This window comes from Drosophila hydei, unplaced genomic scaffold (genome assembly GCF_003285905.1).
Source record: "Drosophila hydei strain 15085-1641.00,03,60 unplaced genomic scaffold, DhydRS2 tig00000426-arrow-arrow-pilon, whole genome shotgun sequence".
Taxonomy (NCBI): domain Eukaryota; kingdom Metazoa; phylum Arthropoda; class Insecta; order Diptera; family Drosophilidae; genus Drosophila; species Drosophila hydei.
In genome coordinates, this window is record NW_022045728.1 from 263707 (window position 1) to 290832 (window position 27126).

Below are 27126 nucleotides of genomic sequence, written 5' to 3' on the forward strand. Positions count from 1 at the left end.
GCCGCCGCTGCCGCTGCCACTGCCACTGCCACCGCCGCTGCTGCTGCTGCTGCTCAACAAAGAAAGCTGGTCGAATTTAGCGCAACTTTTGGTTCAGTTCGGTTTTGTGCCTGGACGTGAACAGTAGTGTCCGCGAGAAGTGTTCTTCAGTCTAACCAACCAATAGCAGACCAACGCCACTAACTGTCATCGCAAGATACACAAAGCAAACAAATAAAAAAAAATGAACAACTTTTTTCTTCAAGTGCATTTCGTGTGTTAAAACCAAGTCGAGAAACAAGAACAACAACAGCCACTGGATTTAACTGCAAATTGTTGTTAACAATTTGGCTAGACGAACCTCGTGTCGCTCTCTTTATTTAAACTATAATGCGGTGTGTGTATTAGTTTTGTTTTCTTACTTATAATATACTTAATTTAGTTAAATTGAGCTCAGTCTGTTGCATATTTGAGGCGTCGATCGTATGCCTCAAGTATCCATTTGACTTGCCTCTCTCACGACTTTCTTGGAGCGAAAGGAAACTGCGCATGCGCCACAGTTTTTCCTTTTTCCTTTTTCCTTTTTGTTTTTTTCGTTGTTTTTCTTTTTTTTTTTTTTTGATTCGATTGGATGTGGGAAAGCTGGGAATGTCAAACAGTTGAAATGAGTTTGCGCTCATTTCGTCGCCTTTGCTATGCCGTACAATAGTGTTGAAATTGAGAGAATTGAGTTAGCTGTTATATATATAAATTCAAAGTTTTTGTAAAATCTAAAATCGAAAAAGCGGAAAATTTTGAACGCACAAAAAAAACCCAAAAAAAAATGTTACAAATTCTAACAAAATTTTTGAGATACAAGCAAGTTGCATTGCTGTTGCATTTGCATTGTTGAACGAAAAAACCCCAAAACGCCCCATCAACAGAAACCAACAACAATAACGACAACAACAACGACAACAGAAAACAACAACAACAATAACAACAACAATCGAAATCAAAAATCAACAGAACTGAAATTGAAAATTGAACATAGAAAATAGAAAATAGAAAATAGAAAATAGGAAATTGAAAATAGAAAATAGAAAATTGAAAATTGAAAATAGAAAATTGAAAATTGAAGCGTCCTGTTCCACTCTATTCTGACCCAGGGACACCAATTTTTGCCATGTTAATCACTTGATATTCATTGTGTGTGTGTTTATTTTTTTTTTGCTCTTTCTCGTTCTCTTTTGCATTTGCCGAACACCCATATTTTTTTGCTTTCTGGAATTTACTGTTACGAACGCTTTCGCACTTTCGCACTTTGGCATTTCACCTTCTTTTTGGCCCATTGAACACACACGATCCAAAGTCCCAACCAAATCGTCAAATCATTAAATTATTAAATATATATTTCATACAAATCGATAAGAAAAAAACAAGAAAAACAAGAAAAAACAAGAAAAAAACAAGAAAAAGTCAACATCAACAACTAAATCTATATATATATATATATATATATATATATATATATATATATATGTATACTTATATGTATATATACATATATATGTATATATGTATATATATATATATATATAAATAAATATAAATAAATAATAAAAAAACATATATATATATATATATATATATATATATTGTTATCTATCAATAGTTGGTTGCCATTGCGCTGCAACCACAGTTAAAGGCACCAAGACGGCACCGCCAACGGCAAACACAAGGACAACGCCCCGCATCAGGCAACGGCTTCAGCGTATTGCGCGGCAGGACAATGCGGATATGTGGTCCAATCTGCTGTTGCCATTGCTGCTCCTTCATTTCGTCTATCTGCATGCCACGCTGGCTATGGCTACGGCTAGCGGTGGCCTAACTGTCATTGAGGGCGCCAGCACCACCAGCAGCAGCAGCAGCGGCAGTAGCAGCAGCAGCAGCAGCGGCAGCGGCAGCGGCAGCACCACTGCCACCAACGGCAGCAGCCACAGTCGCACCAGCACAACCACCGGCGCCGTCAATATGGCCCTGTCCACAGCAGCCGTTGCACCCGCTTCCAGTCAGCGGAAGCGGCATCGCAAGCGGAACAGCAGCTGGTACGACTATCGCAACTACAACGAGAATACCACGGCGCCCGAGTGGATCAATCCCTGCGGCGGCTCCTACTATACACCCTCAGCCACAGAGCGCCGACGCGCCCAGAGACCCAAGCAGGTAACTACTCAGCGCCAGCTCCAGCAAACGCCCACTCACACTCTCTCTCTCTCTCTCTCTACTTCTCTCTTTCCTCCATTTAGATTTTCAATCAGCTGAAGCGCGCCGCCCGCACGGAGTACCACGAGCTGAACAGCACCGAGGATCACTCCGGCATCGATATTAGAGACATGCACGTGTGGTCGCTGCACAAATACAATTACAAATTTCTGCCCAAGCTGAAGCCCAACTCAACGGTAAGTAGAGAAGCTCTCGCGCTGTCTCTGTCTCCCTCTCTCTGTCTCTCTTATGCTATGAAGCTAGCTCATGTGCTGATGCGTCTCTCCCTCTCTCTCTCTCACTCTCATGTGCAGATCGCCCTGAAGCGCTGGTACCGCAACATGCAGACCTATGTGGCAAGCTTTGCCTACTTGCGACGCGTCCAAATCAACTGGGATCGGCAGTACTTGAAGCGGGAGTCGAACGTTGCCAAGGAGCTGAAGAAGCTGTTGCTTAGCTCGCGCAGCATGTTGTGCGAGCTGGAGACCGCTGTGAATCGCACGTATCCGGCGCTGGCTCCGGGCCGAGCGGCCGCCAAGCAGCGCCGCCAGAAGCATGTCTCACGCAACGACATGAACAAGCGGCTCAAGTTGCGCAGCAAAAGTCGGCCCGGCGCTCTGGCGCTGGCAGCGGCAACGACCACCGAAACGGCAGCGGCCGCAGCGGCAGCAACGGCATCGGCCATCGGCGAGGCCGACTCCATGGACATGCGCTTCGTGAAGCATCATTATTATGAATTTCTGCGCACCATGTGGCAGCTGATGCGACGCCACAGCAGGCGGGAGCGGCAGCAGCAGTCGCCGTTGGAGCAGCGCCAACGCCAGCAGCAGCAGCAGCAGCAGCAGCAGCAACAACAGTTGCAGCACCATCAGCGGCAGAGGCAGCGCCAGTGGCATCAAATGCAGCAGCAGCAACAGCCGCAGTTATCGCCGGCCATCGCTGGCAATCGCAGGGAGTTCAACGAGGTGTCCAAGCCCATAATCGATGTGGTTAGAGGTGTAAGGGGGCGGCGCGGCAAGCGGCAGCAGCCGCACTCAGCGTCTGCGACAGCAACAGCAACAGCATCAGCGTCAACGTCTACGTCAGCGTCAGCGTCAGCATCAGCGTCAGCGTCAGCGTCAGCGTCAGCGTCAGCGTCAGCATCAGCGTCAACACAGCAGCGACACCTGCGCCGCGTGCTGCGCACGTGAAAACTCCATAACAAGAATAATATTATGTGTATTATTCCGAAATGCAACCCTTAGCTCGCCTAGTTTAAGTAAATTATTTGATGGAGTTTGCAAACAAGTTTGTTTAGCTCTTTCTAAGCGCGCTCTCTCGCTCACTCCTATTCTCTTGCTCTCTCACTCTCTCTCCGTCTCTGTTTAAAGTATTATTTATTGAAGCAGCAAGCGTATTCTCGAATTAATTGTAAAGTTTGTAGACGTAAGTCGTCAGCCCTAGTTCCTAGACCCAGCCGAGCATCCACTCAGCAGTTGCCGTTCTAGTCACATATGCGCAACTGCAGCCCCAGCCCCAGCCCCAACCTCCCTCCCCCTCCACGCCCGCCCATTTGACATCCAAAACCAGCTCAAAAGTATTATAAACTGTTTTCGCAATCTCTTCTCATTTTTTTTATTAGTGTCTTAAGTTAAATTATATAATTCTTAGTTAGATTTTAAGTTTTTTTGTATAGCTCTAGGTCTTGTTTAACTGTGATATAGTCGCATAATGCTAGTTAGTTTGTAACCTCGCTCTCTTCTTTTTTTTGAATATAAGTATTTAAAGTTGTACATAGATAAATAAGCTAACGAATCCATACACACACTTTTTTATTCATATTAAACATGTTACGATAAGCTGCGACAGAAAGCAATCAATAAATGCAAATATTGAAAAATAAAAATCGACTTTTACTAAGATATAAAAAAATAAAAAGTTAAACGGGGAACTCATCATTTTTAATTTTTTTTTAATATATAATAACTAATTGAAAATATTTAAATAAAATGTTTATAGACTTGTAGGTATATAATAAATTTAAAAAAATATATATTTAATTTTTCAAAATGATAATTCAATCAATTTTTAACCATATAAAAGAAATCAAACAAAGCAAGTCATAATTTTTAAAAATTTTTAATATAAATCAATTAAGAATATTTAAAAATTAAAAAAATTTTCTATTTATGATATATTAAACAATTTAAAAATATATACATGTGTATATTTGTAGATGTATAAAATATAAAAAAAAAATAAGTTGATTATTTATATTTAATTTAATTATAAATATATGAAAAAGCATACAGGTTGATATATATTTAAATTATTAAAAGCAATAAGCTGATTACTTTTAAAATTATTATTATTAAAAATGTTTTATGTAATATTTGACTTGTTTTCAGTTTTGCTAAATTTAATGAAATTAAAAAAAAAAACATATATGACTTATTTAACTTGAAGCTGAAACTAGTTCAGCTATAACGCGTCAGATGCTCGAGAAGTTTGAGATCTTGTAATCGTATAACACATATATAAATATATATTTAATAAAAAAATTTTTTTATTTTAAATTTATATCTAAAGCTAAATTTTCTTCTCTTAAAAAATAATTATTATATCATATATTATCAATATATGAAGATTGAATTATTTAGATGTTTTCAGCTGCGACTTTAGCTTATCAAAAGCCATTTCTGTTCTATGCGTAAGTCTTTAATAGATAAATAAATATTTAAATAAAATAAAAAAATAAAATAAATTCAAATTTAAATAGATTTCAATTTATAATCGATAAAGAAAGATCAACAAAAAAATAGAAAATCATATTAATTTATTTTTTATATTATTATATTTTTAGTATATTTATAAAAATAATATAAAATATATTTTTAGTTTAATGTGAGTTCATGTAAAGTTTTTGTTGCAGCTTCAGAAATCTCGTTGAAGACATTTGCCACTTATCATTTAAGTCGTTTAAATTGATTTCTAGAATTTCCAATATTTATATGCAGCATTGTTTATAGTTTTTTTCATAAAATCTATAATATATACAGTTGGCTCTCCAAGGCATGGAAGCTTTGCAGCGACACTGGTTGAGGCTTCCAGTTGAGCTGACCAACATAGATTGACTTATCAACGATGCTTCCAGTTTCTTATGGAAGGCACTGGAGAGATTACATTCGACGCTCAACATGTCAATTGGTGAGTTAATGTATTTGTTACTGGATCCAGTTTGCTTAACTATTCAAAGTGGAAACTTGGAGTCGCGCGCTCTGCCTGCTTTATGATCGATTCGTCTATGTAGCGCCCTTCGTGTATTTATGTGGGGTCCACTGATCGTTTGGCTTTATGGCTGCAGTGCAGCGCCCGCCCCTGCGAGAAGGTTTTTATGATCCTTTGGCAGCGGCGTCAAACTATTAGCACTTCTGGCCCAGCACGCGCAACCGGCGGGAGAGGCAGCTGCATGGAGTCGAAGTCGCAGTCGGAGTCGAAGCAGCAGTTGCCGTCCAATGCCTCCACCTGCCTACCTGCTGCTGCTCGGGCAGGTGAGCACTGGCCTTGAGCCGAGATCAGTCTCAGCGACATCAATGGGCAGCAGCAGTTTGCTAGTTGGCCGATAGCTTAGTTGATCTGAGCCAACTAACTCAATGAACTTTGGCGCATGTGTGTGGTGCTGAGCCGCCGTTTAGCCGGGCTAAGCAGCCCACAAAGTAAGTGCTCACTGTACCGTCCGTCCGTCCGACCGTCCGTCAGTCAGTCACTTGGCCTGCACTTGTTGCTGGCTGCTTAGCCACTCATTGTCGCTATCTGGACTGTAATCCGCTGCTCGCTTTGTTGAAAGCGGCTTTACGCAAATTTACTTTTTAATGCCGTTGGCTTATTGAGCCTAGTATTAAGCCAAGCTTCGTTTAGGGCGCTTAGTGGCACCTTTAGGGCCGGGGATTAGCGCAGCCAAAAACGGAAGCTGCCAAATGCTGGCAAGCGGCAAGTTTTAGCAATTCTGCTGCCGCTGCTGCTGCTGCTGCTGATTGCTGCTGCTGCTCATGTTCTGCTGACCAGGGCCAAGTGTTGACATACAAATGGATTATAGACCGGACCTGCAACAAAAATATTTGAATATTATGCTGCTGCCGCTGTGGCTAAGCCGTTTATTGATTGCAATCGAACAGGCAGTCAGCTAGCCAGGCAGCAAGGCAGCCAGGCAGCAGAGCGTTCAGCTTCCTGGCCAAGTATTAGTTAAGCCAGTAGCCGGGCTGTGCCTAAGCCGAGCGTCGGCTTTTTCGCTGCTCGCTGCGCAGTGTCAAGTGTCCCCGTTGGCTGGGCCAAAAGGGTCGATTGCACCTAAAGTAGGTGTTGTTATGTTTTTAGCTGTCATAAATATTGTAAAAACTTCGTAAATATTTAAACAGCGTGCACAATAAAGGCAAATGACAGAGGCTTGTTCGGGTTGCTCCTCGGGTGCGGGTGCGGGTGCGGGTGCGGTTCGGGTTCGGGTTCGGACTCACTCGTTGCTGTGCGACTCTTGCGCTCTATTGTCCTCGACCAGGCCATAACGGTGGTTGCTTTGCGGCCACCAAAATAGCAACTGTGCGAGAGAGAGAGAGAGGGAGAGAGAGAGAGGCAGATAGAGCTGCCTACCTGTGCGAGAGCAGAGTGTTTGTTTTACTTACTTTTGAAATTTGAATATGTCGAAAATCGGAATCGGGGCCGGGGCCGGAGCTAAAGATTAACAACATTTAATAACCCATCATTTCTCGGCCCGTACCATTCGGTGCCTTTGTGGCAAGCATTTTTAGCCATAATGCAGATAACTGCATTTTTGTTTCTTCTGGCCGTGCCTTTGTTCCCTACCTCCGTCCCGCTGTCCCTCCGTCCCTCCGTCCCTATGTCTGTGCCAACTTTTTGCCATTGTCCTTTTTTATTTTACAATTTTATTATTATATTCTGTTTCCTTTCTTTCTGTCTTTCTTTTTTTTATTGCTATCCTGCAGCTAGTTCCCAGAAGCGAGCGCTGCAAAATTAAGATCGTTGCAACGCGATGCTGCTGCGTGTGTGACATTTGCAGATAGCAGCTCCACGGCTGGCTCTGGTCTCTAGTGGCAAATCAATTAGAGTTTCAACTGCTGTATTTCAAATCGAAATTAACTTCCTAATTGAGTCACGCATCGGATTTGTGGCACGAGCAGCAAATCGAGTTGATTTCTTATAGCTTGCAAAGGGACAAAGCTCACAGCGAGAGAGACCAACATTTTCTTTAACATATTTTCCATTTTCTTCCGCTTCTTCCTCGCCTCTGGCCCTAAACTGTGTTAAGCAGCATTCGAGCTGTAGCTTTGGGCATTGTATTGCTCTGCCGTCCATCAGCAATTCGAGCTTAATTGATTCGCTTTGAGACAATGGCGTGTGTGTGGCAGCCGCAGAGGTCTTCAAATAATCTAAATGAAATCACAAATAAACAAATATATTTCAGCACCGCATCGAAGTGCCCTTTGCCGTTTCAATTGGCCGGATTTGTTTGTAAACAACTTTTTAGCTCTTGATACACGAGCCAAGCTTCTGGCCACACCAATTTATTGCTATTATAAATACATAGCTTTGACCTTTATACATTATAGAATGAGTCTCAGAATTGCTGTCGTTGCGTTAGCTGCCCTGGAACTGCCGTACAGGGTATGAGCAGCCTGAATTACTTATCACAATAACAGCTAAACACAATCTGTGCACACGTGTAAACGGGTGGGAAGCGTTTGGCGTTAGTTTGCTGCGGTTCCGGCCTCGCAGCCAGAATGTAAATCATGAAGCTTCTTGTCTTGCCCTGGCAGCAGCAGCAGCAGCAGCAGCAGCATCTAATTATATAATTTGCGTGGCTTGACTCGCTGCTGCTTCTTCTGCTCCTTCTTCTTCTTCTTCTTCTTCGTTTTGACTTGTTTTTATTAACACACATTTTTATGGTCATTTATGTAATTTCATAGAGTGCGGCAACATAAATCCCAAAGCGAGTTCTCATTTAACAGTCGCGGCTCTGGGCTGGCTGGGATTGGGCTGTCGCTTGTTGTTTTTTCTGCTGCCCAGAGAGGCGGTAGGCGGGTTGGGGGGCAGCTCCCGCCCCTCGCCCGCTTGCGCACCGTGCGTCTGGGCAGGCCTAACAAATTTTTGCGTATGCGGCTTAATAAACATGTCGTTGAACTGTCGCCAACAGCACTTTTGTGAGGTTTATGGCGCAGACGCGCCTGCCTAGTAGCCAGTTGTTGTTGCTGCTGCCGTAGTGGGCTTTTAAGCACCTCAAAACACTTTTTAATTGTTCAAAATAGTTGTTTTATTTTTGCTCTCTTCTGTTTTTTCGTTGCTTGGTTTTTTTCTTCTTTTTTTTTTTTTGGTCTTCTGTCGTGCACATTGAACTTGAGCCAACAGCGAAAATAAAAGCAAAACACAGCGCAGCACAAAAATTGTAATTACCATGAGTAATATTTTATTACACTTTGACACTGAAGGAAAAACTTCACAAGAACCAAAAAAAAAAAAAAAATGCCAACAAAAAAAAAGAAGTCAAGAAGCAACAGAAGCAACGACGTGCAAAGAAAAGCTAGCTGAGGCCACGACAACGACTTGGCTATGCTCTCTAATTTAGCTGAGCTCCACTCGATCCAGTTCCACGCGATGAGCTTGCATTAGAGATGGAGATACCTGTAATTTACCTGTAAGTGTCACTGCAGTGCAGGCAACTGCCGAGCGAGCCTCAGTCAATTTGAATTGCAACAAATTCGTAGAGCTCGGCGCAGACTACAGCTGCAGGGGTATGCTCGACTGGCACATGCCCTGCCAACAGTAGACAGATATATGCTGTGGCGCTGTGCCAAGGGGACGGCCTGCGCTACCCGTTGCGCACAGGCGCATAGGGTATCAGAACGCAGGCAACTAACTTAAGTAGCGGTAGCAACAGGCTACTAACATGTTTATGCTACTTTTATGAGGTGGCAATAAAATCGAACCAAGTACGAAAATAAAACAGCAAAGGCAAAGGCGGCCGGGTGAGATGCGCTTGCTCCCTCGTCCGCCCTGGCTCGTATGGCGCTGTCTCTGTCGCACATTGGCTGGCCAGCAGGCAGGATAGCCGCCGCACACACAATGACTTCATCGATTTATAGCGGTCACGAGTGACGACGACGACGACGACGACGACGACGACTGGGCTCTGCCACCGATATACCGATATATATATGTATATGTATATATATTGGCATCGGCTCTGGCATTTTCCTTAGTTTTTGGTTTTCGGTTCGCCTTTTGGTTATGGGCGACTTGCGCTGCGTTTTTATGATGATATTGTTTTGCATTTTGCACATAGGACTTTTTGTTTTCGCACTCGGTTTTACGTTTACGTCGAGTGCGTGCGCTGCGTGGATTAAGCCACGTCTAGGACCGTACTGTGTCTGCGGCTCTGCTCGAAATGCGTATTCCTGGAAGCCACGGCCACGGCCACGCAGCAGCCGCAGACGCTGCATAACTCGCGCGACAAGCGACGCGCTCTGCGGTCGCATCCTCGGCTGCATTTTATGGTCTGTCCTCATAATCACTGGCGCAGCATCTCCATCACAGGCTCAGCTCTGGCTGCACCAATGACACACTCAACCGCCGCCTCAGCCCTCACCAAGCCAAGGGCTGCCACCACACACGATATATTTTCTATTTATTCAGCCACAAACGACATTCAATTAATTATCTATAGCCAATAACTGTAAATTTATGAGAGCTTCTGTCAAATGCCATAGAATTAATTACCGCTGCATTGCTTATGGCTTTTAGTATGTTATCTAAAAGAGCTCATTTGATAAGGCTGCAAATTGTTATTACTTAAGCAACGCGAAACGGAGGTTTGTTTTTAATTTTAAAATATTTTGAAATACTTGAAAGTCTAATTAATATTTAATAATTGAAATGTAGGTTAATTTTTAAAGTGCTTTTTTGGGTATATAAAATATTTTATGTAATCAATCAAATAAATTAATTCATTAATTTAATTAATTAATAATAATAATTATTAATAATAATATAATAATTAATACAAATAATTCTTAAATTAAATAATAAATAATAAATATTTTAAAAAATTTGTGTTAATGGAAAATGAAATGCAAAAAAAATAATATAATTAATAATAATAATTATTAATAATAATATAAAAATTAATAAAAATAATTTTTAAATTAAATAATAAATAATAAATATTTTAAAAAAATTTTATTTATTGGAAAATAAAATGCAAAGTAAATTTATAATTGAATATTAAATATTGTGCTTGTTATATTTTTTAGTATTATTTTAAATATTTTTATTCAGTATTAATTTGTATAATTATATTTTTAATGATTACATTGTTTTAAATAAATATATTTTTATTTGCAATATTATTATTATTTTTTAAATAAATTTAATTCTTATTTGTATGTTAAATAATCAAAAATAAAAAATAATAATATAAAATAATAAAATACAATTAATGAAATAAAAATGTAGCTAAATTATTTATATAGTTCTAATTTTTAACTGTTTAATTAATTTAATTTCATTTGAACTGTTTGAAAATGTATCGAACAGTGAGGTCAAAGTAGGCTGAGCTGCTGTTGCTTAACTATTATTTAGCTGGGTTGGAATTTTCGAGTAGTTTGTAAGAAGCAAGCACCGTTAAGACTTCCGTTATGTTGCTGGCTATGTATATGTGTGAGTGAGCGTGCGAGTGTGTGCAGTCTGTGGTCCTTTGTTGCTGATGCTGATGTCAATTGAGCAAAACAAATATCAGGAAATGTCATCATTTTGTAAGGCAGAGCGAAGAATTGAAAAGGACATGCCAAGGGAAATTGAATTGAACAAATTGAATGCCTGAGCAGAAGAGAGTAGAGAGAGGGCGAGACAGAGAACAGTCGCAGGACACCAGGGCGAGCCACACATGGCGCAAGTGCTTGGAGCGAGAGCTGCCTGCTATGACACTCACAAGCGAAAAATGTCATTGCGCAGCTGCGCCGCAGTCGACATCGACATCGAGACGTGCCGTGCCGTGCCGTGCCGCGCCGTGTCGTATCCGCACAGCATCTTTCCCTCAATTTTCCCCTCGAAGTGTTGTTGTTGTTGCTGCTTTTGACTCGTTTGTTGTATCAGCGTCTTTTCTACTCTTGTCTTGTTTGCATTGTTCTCGCTCAACAGATTTGATCAGTTTTTAATGAACTTCATTCATGTTTGAATGACTTTGATCAGTTCCGCTTTGGCCTCGCCTCGCCTTGCCCTTGCCCTCGCCTTCGCCCTCGCCGTCACCCTCCATCTCCTCTTTGGCTCTGGCAAACAATAGCAAATACACAAACCTTTTAAACGCGTGCGACGATTGTCGCTTACTTCTGCTGCTTCTTCTTGTTGCTGTTGTGACAGTGACATGAAGATGCACGCACAATGTGCCCTGCATGTGTGTGTGTGTGTGTGTGGGTGGGTGTGTCTGGCTTTTGTGGCCGTCAGCGAGTTAGAAAGTCGCAATGGCGCATGCGGCGTATGCGCAATGCAGACAACATTCCGTTCAGTCCAGGCTAATCCCGCCTAGCGTCTAAGCCGCTTTTGCCCAACAGCAGCAACAACAACAACAACAACAGCAACAACAACAGCATCAGCAGCAACAGCCACAAATACCAAAACTCGAAAACGTCAACCGCCAAGCGCATCAGCCACATCAGCCGCATCAGCATCATGCGTCAAGTTCAACGAGGCGTACAAAATACTTCTACCAAGTGCCGACGTTGAGGCCCAAAAGAACAGCCAACAGCAACTACAACAATGAGCCGCAACAGTGCCACTTTTAGTTTCGATTGTGCCACGGCCAGAACGAGACAGCGCCGAGCCAGCGCGCAGCGCGCAGCGAGCGTGAGCGAGAGCGAGCGGCAGGTGGTGGCACATCATTGATTGAGGGTCCTTGAAAGGGTACAAATAATCAGAAAATTGTATTAAATGTCCCACATAATGAAATGAGAAACAAAACAAAAAAAAAAAAACTGAAAATATGAACCTCCCTCCCGACCCGATCTATGCTCCATGATCCGTGATATAGCAATTGTTATTGTTGCATGTCAGAATCCGCAGCTGGGGCTGGAATATAAGTTCTGTTAAGACGATGCGCTGAGCGTGATGATGATGATTATCGTTATTGAGGCACTCTTGCTTTGATCTCTGGCAACACACACACAAGCACTTGGCTTTGGCTTGCACCCAGCCCAGCCTAGGCCAGCTATGGATCATGCAGCCATGGGCGCAGCAAGTGCAGTCACAGTCGCCGCCAAAGTTGACGCATTGTGTCATTGTCAAGTGTTGCGCCGCGCGCGTGTGTGTGTGTGTGTGGAATCTGCCTCTGCTCTATTTGTATTTATTTGATTTGTGATTAATGCTGGAGTGCGTGGCAGACTGTGAGACTTTAACAGAGCGCGGCTCCATCTAAGTGTGTGTGTTTTACAACAACAACAACAACAACAACAAGAACAAGAAGCAGAGCTAACAACACGTTGCAGCTGCTTACAGGGTATCTATCAGCTAGCCAACACCTACGACAGGACTTTGGCTGCGCTTATCAATTTAATTAATAGAGCTGACAGTCGAATCCAGCCTAGATGTCCCGTTGCGTATACGCCGCGTGAGTCGCTTAGAGCGAGCAACATTCTAATTTGGTCAATTCGCATTGGTCGATAGTCAAGCTGGTTGGGCTAAACACCTGGCGCAGTAGGAGTTAATTGACGCATTGACAATCGAGATCAACCTGCCTGCTTGGCTGCGCAGTTGCCAGTTGGCTTGGTCTGGCCTGGCCTGACCTGGCCCGGCTTGGCTTGACTTGGCTGGGTGGTCCTAGACATGACACTTTAGACATTTTGTCGTTGCCTTGCAAATTGAGCTGAGAGCTGAGACACAGGGGCGGCGGGGGCGTGCCGCGCACAGCTGGTGCGCGCTGTCCTCTTCGTCGTCGTCGTCGTCGTCGTCGTCGTCGCTTGTGTAAATATTTCCTCATTTTATTTGTGGCACACAAAAGAAGGAAAGCAAATGTGCAGGCGGCCTGGTCATATTGTTTTAACACATTAGCAGCGCAATGCAACAAATAATTTCCATAAAATGCTGCTATGCTACGACGCGACGTTGTCGTGCCGGTAAATGGAGCGGCAACGGCAACGGCAACGGCAACGGCAACGCTAACTGCGCTGCCAATAGACTTCAAGTCAATTTCAATGCATGAAAGAGATATGTCACAGGAAGAAAATATTAGTCTTTGTCATTAGGCAAAACAAAACAACACAAAACAAAACAAAACAAAACAAAGCAAAACGCCAACAAGCCTCAACGACGAGGGGGACAACAGAGCCGGCCATGTGGCTTGGGCCGCAGCTTTGGATGCCGCGCATCGGGGCGGCCGCTGTGGCCCAGAGTCCACAGGGCTCAGCTAGAGCCTGTCTCAGTGTGTGCGTGTGTGCGTGTGTATGTTTGCCTCATGTTTGCCCACCAACAAAGTTAACACTGGAAATGTCCAAGTGCTGTTGTTGCCACATTCACATGATTTAAGCAGCAACAACAACAACTCGAGACAAAATGTTTCCCATCATAAAAAACCAAAACTTCTTCGTCTTCAGCTTCATAAAGAGTCCAAAAGTCCAAAACGAAGAAAAAAGAAAAGCAACGAAAAACGAAAGAAAAAAACAACAAAAAAAAACTAAACCGACTTTAGACAAAGCAAACGAAATTAAAAACGGTTCAAACGCTTTGCTTGTGTAAGCAATTGGCTTGTACACGCCCCCCCCCTCGGCCTCTGCCGCCCCCCGCGCTCTGCCCATCTGTGTCATGTGTGGAGCGCTGCGGAAATGCCAGCGAGCCGCGGAGCGCGTCTTTCGGCAACATTTTTATAGAGCTGCCAGATCAGCAGCTGTTTGGGATTTTCAACTTAACTCGCGTCGCGTCGCGTCGCATCGCCTCAACGCCTCAACTCCAATAAAACGATTGGGAAAATATTGTGATTTTTTGCTACCTGGGCGTGGGCGTGCTAATTGGCATTGCTTGAGGCCGTTCGCTGCATGAAAATAGACTCATTAGCAAAAAAAAAAAAACAACAAAACTGTTAACGTGGGAATCACAGCCAACACTAACTCAATTAGCTAACTGCAATTGTTCCTTTCAGCCAGATAACATGCGGTACGTGTGTCGAGTTAACGAATGTAAGGCGATATCACTTGCATATTCAGATACATGAATCTTACGAAGTACTTCCCGCAGAGCTCCATTCCATGATGCCAATAATTTGCAGTAGATTCTCGATATAACAGATCATAGCAACGATAAAAATCGATGAACCTAGATTTAGTTGTGCTTTGAGATCTAAGCAAATAATGATTTTAATTATATCTTGCATAATTGCAGCAGATGCAACTTAATCGATATACCATAGAACCGATAAAAATCGATAGATTTGTCTTTTTTGTTGTGTCTTTGAGATCTAACTAAATGCTTGTTTTTATGATTTATTTTATAGCTTAAGCAGCCGCCATTTTACCATTTATTCTCGATATATCGATATATAAGCGACAAAAATCGATTTATACTTTGCTTTTTTTTAGAGTTTTGAGGTCTGAATATATTTAATTTGTTTTCTTGATTTCATGCAAAGCTGAAGCAGACACAAATTTATACATTTTTCGCGATAAATCATAATAAATCGATAAGCAATCGATAGACCGACATTTTTCCTTCGAACTTCAAGAGCTAAATATATCGAACTTATTTATATTTATAGCTTCAACTATTTGTATAGCTTTAGCATTTTAACATTTGAATTATAGTATTAAACATGATACATAAGTGAAGCAGTAGATACCCTGTAAAATTTGTTTGACTCTTAAGAATTAGTTTTCTCTTGCTCTTTGTTGGATCACCTTTGCGAGCAAAGCGCGCTGGGAGACCACAAAGTAACTGACATTTTCTGACTGGACGTAAGTAAACAAGTGAAAAGAATTGATGGAATGTCCGGAATTGTAGCCCACATAAACGGAAACTCGTTGAATTTTATCAAAGTGTATTTTCAGTTAACTTGCCAATAAATCAAAGGCCAGCCCTATATATTTACACATATATAAATATGAAGGCATACGCAAATGAAATGTCTGGCATGTTGTTATTTTTGAATTTTCGAATGTTTTGACGTAAGCAAAGCGAATTTGCCCCTTGTCTGCCCCTTGTCACGCCCTTTGCATTTGGCGTGGCAACGGAAATGCTTGAGTTTGAAGCGTCATCACGAGGGCTTTCAAAATCTTGTGACACCTCGACAGTTACTGCTATTGCTTAGCTCCAGTCTGTTTGCCTTTGATAAACATTTTTTCCATTCTTGTTTCTTATCAAAGGTCAAAATCTGTCGCAGAAATTTTTACACATTTTTGTATTTCTATGCAATTCTGATTTGATCGAAAATTTAGCTGGAAAATTTAGCTATGAATAAACATGAAATTGTTAGGAATAAGCGAAATATCAATAATGAAATTTTGAAATGGCTTCAAATATTAATTTAGTAACGTCTTCAAATATACATTTTAGCTATACTTAAAATAGACAAACTGTAATATAATAATAATAATGACAAATTGCATTTAAGCTTTAGACGTGGAAAATAACTCGATTGACTTTGTGACAGAATTACAAGCAAAAAAAGAATTATTTAATTGCCATTTATTGTCTAATGAGTGGCTGCAGCGCGTTTGCTAGCTCATTTGCGACATTCGCAGTTAATTATTATGATAATTTCCTCAGCTCTGAGTTGTTTTGGCCACAACTGGGAGCCGTAGCGGCTCTGTCAACTGCTGCGACCTGAAGGCCATCGCTTGTTTTTGAGGCATTTATTTGCTTTATTTTCGTTTCATTTTTTCTCTTACATTTTTATTTTATTTTGTTTTTTCTGTCACAAATATCTTGGGCACGTTTTTGAAGTGCCTGCGAGGCGCCCTTAACCAGTATAAACAACAACAACTTAAGCTTACTGCCAGTTAATTTTTCGGAGAAAAACGCCAGAGTTTCTCGCAATTTTATGATCAATTCATTGAATTTTTCGTTGTTTTTTTGTTTTTGTTTTTGCGCTGCAAAAAAAGGAGAGAAATCATCAGCACATACGACGGCGACAACAACAACAGCAACAACAGCGACAACAACGAGTTAACAAATTGTTGCCTTTATTAGCTGAGCGAACTGCAACAACAGTAAGAACAAACAAGTAAGAGTGCTCTCTAGTCGGAAGTGTTTCTTAAACGACTTAAAAGTGGGGTACTCTACAGCTTGGTATACTTTAGAAGAGGCGATGATCTAACTTAACAATAGTATTCTTGGAACACACAGAAGAACTTATCGGAGACGGAGACGGAGACGGAGACGGAGACGGAGACGGAGACGGAGACGGAGACGGAGACGGAGAGGGAGACGGAGACGGAGACGGAGACGGAGACGGAGACGGAGACGGAGACGGAGAAGGAGACGGAGACGGAGACGGAGACGGAGACGGAGACGGAGACTTATACTTATACTTATACTTATACTTATACTTATACTTATACTTATACTTATACTTATACTTATACTTATACTTATACTTATACTTATACTTATACTTATACTTATACTTATACTTATACTTATACTTATACTTATACTTATACTTATACTTATACTTATACTTATACTTATACTTATACTTATACTTATACTTATACTTATACTTATACTTATACTTATACTTATACTTATACTTATACTTATACTTATACTTATACTTATACTTATACTTATACTTATACTTATACTTATACTTATACTTATACTTATACTTATACTTATACTTATACTTATACTGAGACTATACGGATACGGATACGGAGACTAGACTTAGACTTAACTTATACTTATACGTATACTTATACTATACTTATACGTAACTAGAATTATACTATACTATACTTAACTTATACTACTTTAACTTATACTTATACTTATACTAACTTAACTTATCGTATTATATCTTATATTATACTTAACTGGATATTGTACTTAACTAACTTATCGATAGGATACTTATACTTATACTATACTTATACTATACTTATACTTATACTTATACTTATACTTATACTTAGACTTAGACTTACTGATACTTATACTTATACTTATACTTATACTTATACTTATACTTATACTCATACTCATACTTATACTTATACTTATACTTATACTTATACTTATACTTATACTTATACTTATACTTATACGCATACGCATACACATACTTCTTATGAATACGAATACGTCACCGATCAGCGCAACTTTGCGTATAATGCGGGAGCTAGTTGGTGTGGATTACAATATTACTCGGATAATTGATAACAGATTGTGTGCCTACGTCATGGTTGAGCATGCATGTACGTACATGCCGAGCTTATCGTTGACGTAATAAACAGTTGATTTGTACAATGGGTGAATATCAGGCGGAGCTGAAGTGCTTGCACCACCTCTGCTGTGCCACAAAGCAAATACATAAATAAAATAAAGCTATAAATAAATAAAAATTAATGTTAGTGAAAGATGCTAAACATTTTCATTGAGTCAGCAGCAGGCGAAGCAGCCGCAGCAGCAGCCCAAGAGACCAGGCGACGATCTTCAGGCCGCGACTGGGCCGGGACTTGGAGCTTGTGACTTGGGCTTGGCAACCGCAAGACGAGAACAACGGCTGCAGTCATATGCCTGCGGCGATTTTTTATGCACAGTGTTACGAAAAGCATTTGCTCGTTAACGAATTGCGGATCAAACTGAACTGTGAACTGTCAAACGTGCCAAAACTAGTGAAAGATTCCTAAACATCAAGGGATCATTGGGATATTGAGTTATTGCTGGATGGATAACTGCAATTAGTAAACTCAATGTGATCTGAAAAGTTTTTCATGCGTATTTTGAAAATGTTCGTGATGTCCATCGATTCGGGATTGTCCTTAAACAGATCGATCTGTGCAACCACTGTACGCTGCGCCAGCGTCGCGGAGTGAGAGCTGCAAGAGCTGCAAGAGACTCGGCCTGGTGTCAGCTCCGTCATCCTGTTGATTTGTGTTAAGGAAGCAAGTGCTTATGTCCATGGGAGTGTGAGTGTTGGTGTGTGTTATGAATGACGGCGGACCTACTTAGCCAGGGCGCTGCTGCTGATGCTGCTGCCGCTGCTGCTGCTGCTGCTGATGATGATCGGGGGTTCTTGATGATCATGATGGTGCCGCAGCGCTTAGATGGATGGCCACGGAAATTTATCATCATGCGAGCCAGAAGACAAAGTAGCAGCCAGCCGACCCAAGCGGACAACCGACCAAAAAACAGAAAAAAAAAAAACAAAAAAAAAGCGTTCATGGCGCATGCGCAAGGATCTAAAAGAGCTGAGCCAAGTCTCAGTCGTGGTCCACAATTAAAATGTGTGTGCAGAGGAGATGCGGATGCTTCACTATTTGGGGTCTGCGGTTCAGTTGCAGTCACTGTTGCCGTTGCCTTTGCCGTTGCCGTTGCCTTTGCCGTTGCCTTTGCAGTTAGCGGCTGTTGCGGCTCGTTTCGAGTGTTGAAAAGTAAGGAAGCTTTAACAAATTACCGCCCAGTTACCGGCACAACGAGATGTTTATAAAAGTTGTAAAAATTTGCCAAGCCAACACCAGCACCAGCCAGCCATGGCCCAAAACTGCAGACATACATCTCCATGTCGGCTGCTGTGCCTAGCGGCACAACTCGGGCGCGTAGAGCATCAGATGAGAGCGGCCAGCGGGCAGCGGGGCACAGAGACTACAGAGACGGACGGCGGCTGGCATTAAAGGAGCTTGCAGGCTCTGCACTTGGCGCAGGCGCATCGCAGTGCCAGACAATGCCAGCCACTGGCCAAGACTCAGACTCTGCGGCTGCGACTGCGGCAGAGGTTGAGCTCGGCCTGGATCGGCCTCGGCCTCGGCATCGCGCTTGGCTTGCCTTATAAAGTGAGCGCTGAGCGTCGAGCAAAGTTACTCATGTCATGACAGCAAACGAGCAAGCAGCAAACTTATGACTGAGTAATTGCTGGTGATATTTATGCGACGAAGCGTCCGAGGATGTGACGGTGCAGCAGCAGCAGCAGCAGCGGCAGCGGCAGCGGCAGCGGTGGCGGTGGCGGAAACTGCTGCAGCAGTATCTTTTGCAGTGCTTTCTGCTTATTATCGCTTGCCCCACGCTGCATTTGGCATGGCATATTGATTGGCCTCATCCCAATAGCAGAAGCTGCAATACTCGTCATATGTCATACTAATTTCAATAATAATCAGGATTTCTGCCCCCTTTAACATTTGTCAATCCTTCAAGCTGCCATAGCCAATTGCTCTAAATAAAATATTATAAAATATATTTTAAAATATTTAACATTTAGTTCATGTTTTGATTCATTTTCCATATTTATATTTTTATGTTATATATAAATACCTTTCTCTCGATCTTTTCAGAATGTTTGCTTATTGGGCAGTGGCATGCATTTAAGAAGGTTAAAGACAGATGAAACAGATATATGCATATATATACACATGTATAGTATATTGCATATAATATATGGCATATAGTATATATAAATGCTTACATATATAGCATATTCAAGGCTATATTGATTGAAAACATAATTCATTGAATGTTTTTACCAGTTTAATTCTTTGGATACATTGAAAGAATTAGAGTGAACTAGTTGGATGTGTTCGACTAGCAGACACCCTTTTAGCTTATGTTGAGCTGCTGTTTCCACATGCCCAAGTCGCTTGCTTTGCAATTGACGCTAGATCGATTTAACTGTCTAGGCTGATATATATAATTAATGCTACCTTTTATATAATTAAGTAAATAGTATATACCAAATGCAGTATGTGACAGTATATAACAGTAAGACAGTATATCGCTTATCGTAATAGTATATAACAGTAACAGTATTTGACAGTATATGCCAGAATATGGTATAAATAACAGTATAAGATATATACCAGGATATAAAAGTATTAATATATGACAGTATATGACAGTAGCAGGCTATGACAGTATAAAACGGTCTATGACAGTATATAACAGCATATAAAAGCTTACAAAAATATATAGCTAAATAAAACAGTATATGACAGTAGCAGTATATAACAGCATATAACAGTAGTAGTATATAGCAGTCTATGACAATATATATATCAGTCTATGGCAGTATTTAACAGCAATAATATGATAGTATATGAGAGCACATTAAAGTATATAACAGCAAAGTAAAGTATATAAAGTATATAACAGCTGTAGTATATGACAGTATATATAACAGTAACAGTATGTGAATAACAATATATTTCCATGTTTATCTGTGCGAGATCCATTCATGTCTATATATCATAAATATATCGTCTTTCTCTCAGTTCTGGTGTAGGTGAGCTTGAGATTCGTTGGGCCTGGAAATATATTTAGCTCAACATATGCTTGCAGCGTTGTTGGGTCGCACACACGCACAACAGTTTACATACATGCGTGTGCGTGTGCGTGTTGTTCGTTTGTTTTAGTGATAGTTGTTGTTGCTGCTGCTGCTGCTGCTGCTCGCATAACATCACATACTACAAAACAGTGTGTTTGCTGTCTTTTGGAATGTAAATCATTCGCTAAGTACGCTTGATTTAGGCGACCATCACACTACATTCTTCGACCGAGTCATGCACCGAGCTGAGTTTCGCATGGAGATGGAGATGGAGATGGAGATGGAGCTGGAGTCGGAGCTGGAGTTGGAGTTGGAGCTGTGGAGTCTTGGCCAGTAACTGGCATACTGACAGATGGCTACGCTCGTATGTCTGGCTGCCTGGCTGCCTGGCTGGCCGTCTGAATATGTTTGGATGTTACAATGCAGATACATGAGTACTTTCGAAGCAAGCGACGGTGACGGCAATGATGACGATGTTGACGAGACTGTGGCCTGACGACGAAAGCAATACGCCATACATAACTCATCGCACATAATGAGACTGCAATAATTCACTTGCTCTGCATGCTCGTGATCCTCGCGGCGGCCAGTGCATATAAAGACACAAGCCAGCCGAGGCACTGTTATAACAACAACAGCAACAACAACCTGACCAAGACGTTGGCCAAGACCCAGACCGAAACTACAGCACTTGGATTCTCCACGATCGTCCGCAGTTGGAAATCTTCATGCACTCCTAGTTTTCTGTAATTAAGTGTAATGAGCGTAATTGCTAATGTGTGTGGAGCGCACGCTGCCACAGAGATCTTCAGCTTTGCTGGCTGCCTACTGGATGCTGCTGCTGCCAGCATTGCAGTGTGTGTGTGTGTGTGTGTGTGCGATTGCGTTAGCGATTTAGTTATAGCCTCGTTCACTTTGTGGTCTGCGTCTGCAAGCTGGAGTTGGTCTTGATCTTGGCTTGGCTTGGCTTGGCTTGGTCTGGTCTGGCTTTGGCTTTGGCTTTGGCTTTCGGTATTGGTATTGGTATTGGTATTGGTACTGCCATTGGTATCGGCTCGACTTCGTTTAATTTCGCTTGGCCGTCCCGGCCCGGGCCGTGTCTGGCCCGGCTTGGCTTGGCTTGGCTTGACTTCACTTCAGTTGGCCTGGCTTGGCTTGCCTTCGCTTGGCTTGGCTTGGCTTCGTGTGCACAACAAGTGAAATTAAAATGTATGACAAAGTGCGTGCAATAATTCGTGCAAGTTTAATGAGTCTCCGCAATGTGGACATTTGTCGTCGTCTAATTGTACTAGATATGGATATTTTAATTGAATGAGAACGATGTCTTATTAGATGCGGGCAATTAGTCTATTTGTGCCTTCTCCGCAGACATCGTCCACATTGGACACACACTCTCCACACTTGGTCTTGGCCTCTTCGCGTGGCTGCCCATAATATTTGTTTACCAAATTGCAACTCAACGGCCGAGCATATGGCCACTTCCAGCAGCTACCAACTCCCAGTGCTCCTAATATAAGTAAATTATAATAAACTTAAATTAAGTACAATAATTGTATAACAATCTAATTTAATTCGATTAATACTTAACATTTTGATGACTCTATTAACTTATTGAGTTTGTGAATATTTTTCCACGCTAGTTTTCAATCTAATAGATCGAATATATTTACAGTGTTAAATGAATAATTAATTTAATTAATTATCAAAATATATTTATTACAATAAATTTGATTCATTTTCAAAATTATTTAAAATCGTATTTATAGCAATTAATTTTATAATTTATATATTAATTAATTATTAATATTCGAATTTATGTCAATTAAATTTATTAATTGTAAAAACTTGTATTTACAATTTACTTCTAATATTATTAAATTCATGAAATTTAAATTCTCTTATAATTATTTTTTAATTTTAATATTTATTGCTTTTAATTAAAAAATAAATACATTTAAAAAAGTAATAAATAAATAGTTTTAAATCTCTATTGACACTTGCAAGTTTTTGTATTTTAATATCAAATTCAATTTAATTTTCTAACTAAATTTGAATTTTTGTATTTATTGCCAGGATTTTCGCTTGTTAACTAAAAAGAATGAAATACTTTGCTGTAATTTATTTAATTTAAATTTAATAATTTTTAAAACAATTTTTTAAAATAATAACAAAAATGATAAAGTCTTAAAACTAATATATTTTGATTTATGTATATTGTAAACAAAAATAAAATATTAAAAAAAAAAAAGGTTTCAGGTTGGAATTTATAAAATAGAGAGTTAAAGCTTAAAAACTAAAAATTATTTTATATAAATAAATCTATATATATACTTATAAAATATTAAAAAGTTGTATAAAAAAATAAATTGATTAATAATTAAAATACAACATATTTCTTTACTGCAAAAATATATGTGTAAAATAAAAACAAATATTATTTGTTAATGCTAAAAATGTACAAAATGATTAAAAATGAATTATGAAATATAAATTTAAAATAATTTAAATATAAAACGAAAGAGAATTAATTTAAGAAATTCAAGTTATAAATAATGTAATAAAATAATAATAATAATAATATATAATAATAATAATATAATATAATCAACATGCCCTGATTAGGTGTAGGTGACAGCAGAGTCGACTTGTGGCTATTGCCATGGTCTCATAGAATTGTCATCCTTGCACTTGCACTTGCCACTTAATGCCCATTTAGGGGTCGGTCTAGTTCGGCCTGAGCAGCGAGCGATAGTTTATTGAACTGACAGGACTCGCGTCTGGCTGACAGGCCGAGGGGCAGGGGGTTAACACGCTAACAAGATCATTGGATAACACCACATTCCACATTCCATTGGCTCGCCAGCGACTCGCTCTGTTCTCAATTGACCCAATGCAAATGTGAAATGTGAAATATTTTTTTTGTTTTGTATATTTGTGCGTTGCAATTGTTTGTCAAGTTGTTCGCACGTTCCCAGCCCGGCCAGGTCCAGGCCAGGTCCGGGTCGGCAAAAGGATTGTGTCAATGTTTGCCCAGCCACTTGTGAGGCACGTTCTGTCGCTGTTCGCTAAGTCGCCCTCAAGCCTCTAAGTCGACCCATTGACTGATCGCTTCAATGGGTTTGTTTGAGCGATTGGTTTGCTGTTTGCTCACTGGATGCGTTGGGTCGATGCAAAGTTGCGATAAGGCGGCTCACGAAAGGATGTCGAGGGCGCACGTTCATCAATTCTCATGCACCGATTTCCTGTGCGCATCTTAAATATGACACAAGCACACAAAACATAAATACCAATAAAAAAATCCCAGATGCAAAGTTCGGATTTGGAGTTGGATTTGGATTTGGATTCGGATTTGGTTCACAGGCCAAGCCGGGGCAGCCGGGCAGGGTCGTCGTTGCCCAGACGCTGGCGCCAACCTGGCCATTAATTATAACAATTCCTTGCATTGTCATACTCACACACACGCACACATACAACACGTACAAGTCGAAAATTTATCGGTGCTCGGTTCGGGCATTCTTCACCTGGGTGGTGGGCAATTTATTTCACCTTTTGAAGCGCTTGAGCATTGCACAACAACAGCTAACTGACAAAAACAACAACAATTCGCTGTGCTGCCGCAAAAGGTCAAGGGTATGTTTCGGTCAGACCCTGTCGCATTCATTGACAATTAAAAACATTTTTCTGGTATTGATCACTTTATTGTCCAGTTGTCGAACAGGACGTTGTCTCAGCTGCCGCTGGACCTAGCTCATTGTGTTTATCTCTCTCTCTCTCTCTCTCCCTCTCTCTCTCAGCTGAATTAAATACAATTGTCGTGTTATGGAATTTGAAGTGGGCGCGTCACCTTTGATCTTTGGCTGAGTCCACTCGAAATTCTTTCATAATTTTTGTCACTTTCCGTACGGCCAGGACAAAGCAACCAGAGGCAGAGGTAGGGCATTTACTATTGTTTTGCAATTGAAGCCACCTTTTACCCTTATTAAGCGGAAAACCTGGACACAATAACCAATACGCCCCGACAGATTCGCATTGTTAACTGTGCATAATTTATATGGGCCACGGCGACAAGCTGGCGGCCAGACACACATACGACCTTAACGTGGCCCAGACCCTACGCAAGAGGCGTGCGATTTTCACACCAGGCCAAAATCAATGCCGCTGCCAGTTGTAAGTCGATCCAAAAGCGGCTAATGGCAGCAGTTGCCAGAGATCTAAATGGAAATGGAGGCTTCAACGAAAGCTGGCGCCAGCCCATTGGCTACCCTGAAATCTGTGCCAGTCTCTTTAGTCTAAGGTTTTCTATTCTGTTCCCCAATCTGCAGCTGGAAACATTGAAATTTATAATCAAGGATGTTTATTTAGCGTTTCATAGCTTTGAGTTAGCAACATTACTTTATTTGACAAATTATTCAACAATGAATCGTTGTTTTTTGTTCAACTCAGCTTGACATTTGACATTATGATTCACACGCTATCAATGCTTTCTAATTGTTCCAATTTGTTATCAACATAATGACGCTATTCGTCACACTTATCGTACACTTTGTTCATTTTGTGGCGTGCATAATGATAAAGCCCATTTTTGGTCGAAATAAGTCTAATTGAGGCGTGGGTAATCTATAAGCTTAGGTTGAACTAACTTTGCAACCAAAAGTGAGTGTTAGGTGGGTTTGCAGAGAGATTGGTCTAGATGGTCATGCTTGTGATAATTGTGAAAATTGGTATTTGGCGCCACATGATTTAAATTATACTTAAACATTAATGTCATAAGATATACTAAATAATAAAGTATTTTTTATTGTTACTAAAAATATATTTTATTTTTTTATGACAATTTCAATTTGCACAGCTCCAAAAAAAATATGCAATATATGTGCAGCAGAAGCTGCTGCCAGAGTCGTGTGTGCCCACATCTGAGAGATGAGACTCAGATATTGTTGTTCATACTATATAAAATATAATAACGAACTTATAATATATATTCGACCAGCTCATAGCTGGTCAGCTCCTCTAAATTAATCAAGAATTTAATATTTCTGCCCCTGGCTGGGGCTTACAGATTCTATGTGAATTGGGAGCACGACGAGCCATGAACCCCTAACCGAACCATCTAGAAGCTGCTTGCAGCCCTGAAGCTTAACACCTTGTCATAGTTTTCGAACGGCGTCAGCATATTGTGTTCACTCTCACTCAGCTCAATCTCAATTGGCGTCGCATGCATCGCTCTAGATCTATGTATATATATGTGTGTGTATAGCTATATAGATTGGAGGAGTGTGAGCCAGTGAAGTTGCATTTTGAATGCTGAATCTTTGATTCGATTGCTTCACAGCTGCGGAGATGGCTTTGATTCTGTGAAAGAGGAAACTGCTGAGGGCGCATATAAGTTGAGAGATTTCTTCACCTATTCCCATGGTGTCAAGAGCTGAGGCAGCGCTTTGACGTCGTGAGATTGTTAAAAAACAAAACACAAGCTATAAAAAACATTAATAAAAATCGCCAACGAAACACAAAACAAAAACGTTTTGCAATCTATTATGCTCAGCCAAAAAAAAAAATAATTGTAAAAAAATAAAAAAAAAAGTCGAGTCGGGATTTTGTTTTCGATGCAGGAAGGGGGTTCGGTGGCTGGGATGCATTTTGGTTCTGTTGTCTTGAGCTAAGGCCCGTATTACTCTGTTGGCTTAGTCGCGCATTTAGGGCCCATAAATGTAACGCCATTATCTATAAATCTGCAGCGGAAAACATAACTCAAAAATAACAAAACAAGCTAACACACAAAACATAAACGAAATAAGATATTTTTAATTAATTGTCACTGGAAAAAAATACAACTACAGAGTTTTATGAGAAGCTGCACGTGACCGACGGCAAAAACAGCAGCAGAAAGAAACAAACCAAAAAACAAAAAAAAAAAAACAAAAAAAAAAGAAAAAGAAAAAAATAAATATAAACTAAAAAGAGACCAAATAAACATTTAGATTAAATCTGTTCCAGTCGCTGCTGCAGACCCAGGGCGCAAGTTCATTGAGGAACACACAGAGCCACAAATGTTCGACACACACACACACACACAGACAGTGGGCCTAGTACCTAGCCAAGAGTGGAGTCAACAATTTAGACATTTCTCATAGAAAGACATAATTTTCAATTTAATAAAGGCCATCGCATAAATACGCTCGTAAAAACCTATCAAAACTTAAGATAGATGAGCGCTACGTGCACTTGCTGGAAAGTCCATTAAAAAAAAGAAAACGGCGCTACGACCAGCCAAAGGGTTGCTGCCGGCCAAGCGGGTGCATCTGCAATTGGGAGGGAGACAATGCATATAAGACACATATGGAGGCATGCATATGTATGTGTACATACACTGTTTTTGGTGAATGGTCGCATAGTTGCATGTC

The 27126-nt window shown here is 40.7% G+C and overlaps 1 protein-coding gene across 1 annotated transcript; it reads left to right on the plus strand.

Moving 5' to 3' along the window:
* The first annotated feature begins 1633 nt into the window (after nt 1-1633).
* Nucleotides 1634-26151, plus strand: LOC111593019 (AF4/FMR2 family member 4). The gene is made up of 4 exons (XM_030224268.1): nt 1634-2184; nt 2268-2420; nt 2538-3289; nt 26055-26151. Exons 1-4 carry the CDS (start codon nt 1759-1761, stop codon nt 26149-26151), a joined length of 1428 nt encoding a protein of 475 aa, XP_030080128.1. The 5' UTR covers nt 1634-1758.
* Nucleotides 26152-27126: the final 975 nt, after the last annotated feature.

Excerpts from the sequence above, each read along its gene's own strand:
- LOC111593019 (XM_030224268.1), top strand. The coding sequence starts at position 1,759 with ATGTGGTCCAATCTGCTGTTGCCATTGCTGCTCCTTCATTTCGTCTAT. Across the intron at positions 2,185-2,267 it reads GCGCCCAGAGACCCAAGCAG|ATTTTCAATCAGCTGAAGCG; the intron begins GTAACTACTCAG and ends TCCTCCATTTAG. Across the intron at positions 3,290-26,054 it reads ACAGCAACAGCAACAGCATC|CTGCGGAGATGGCTTTGATT; the intron begins AGCGTCAACGTC and ends ATTGCTTCACAG.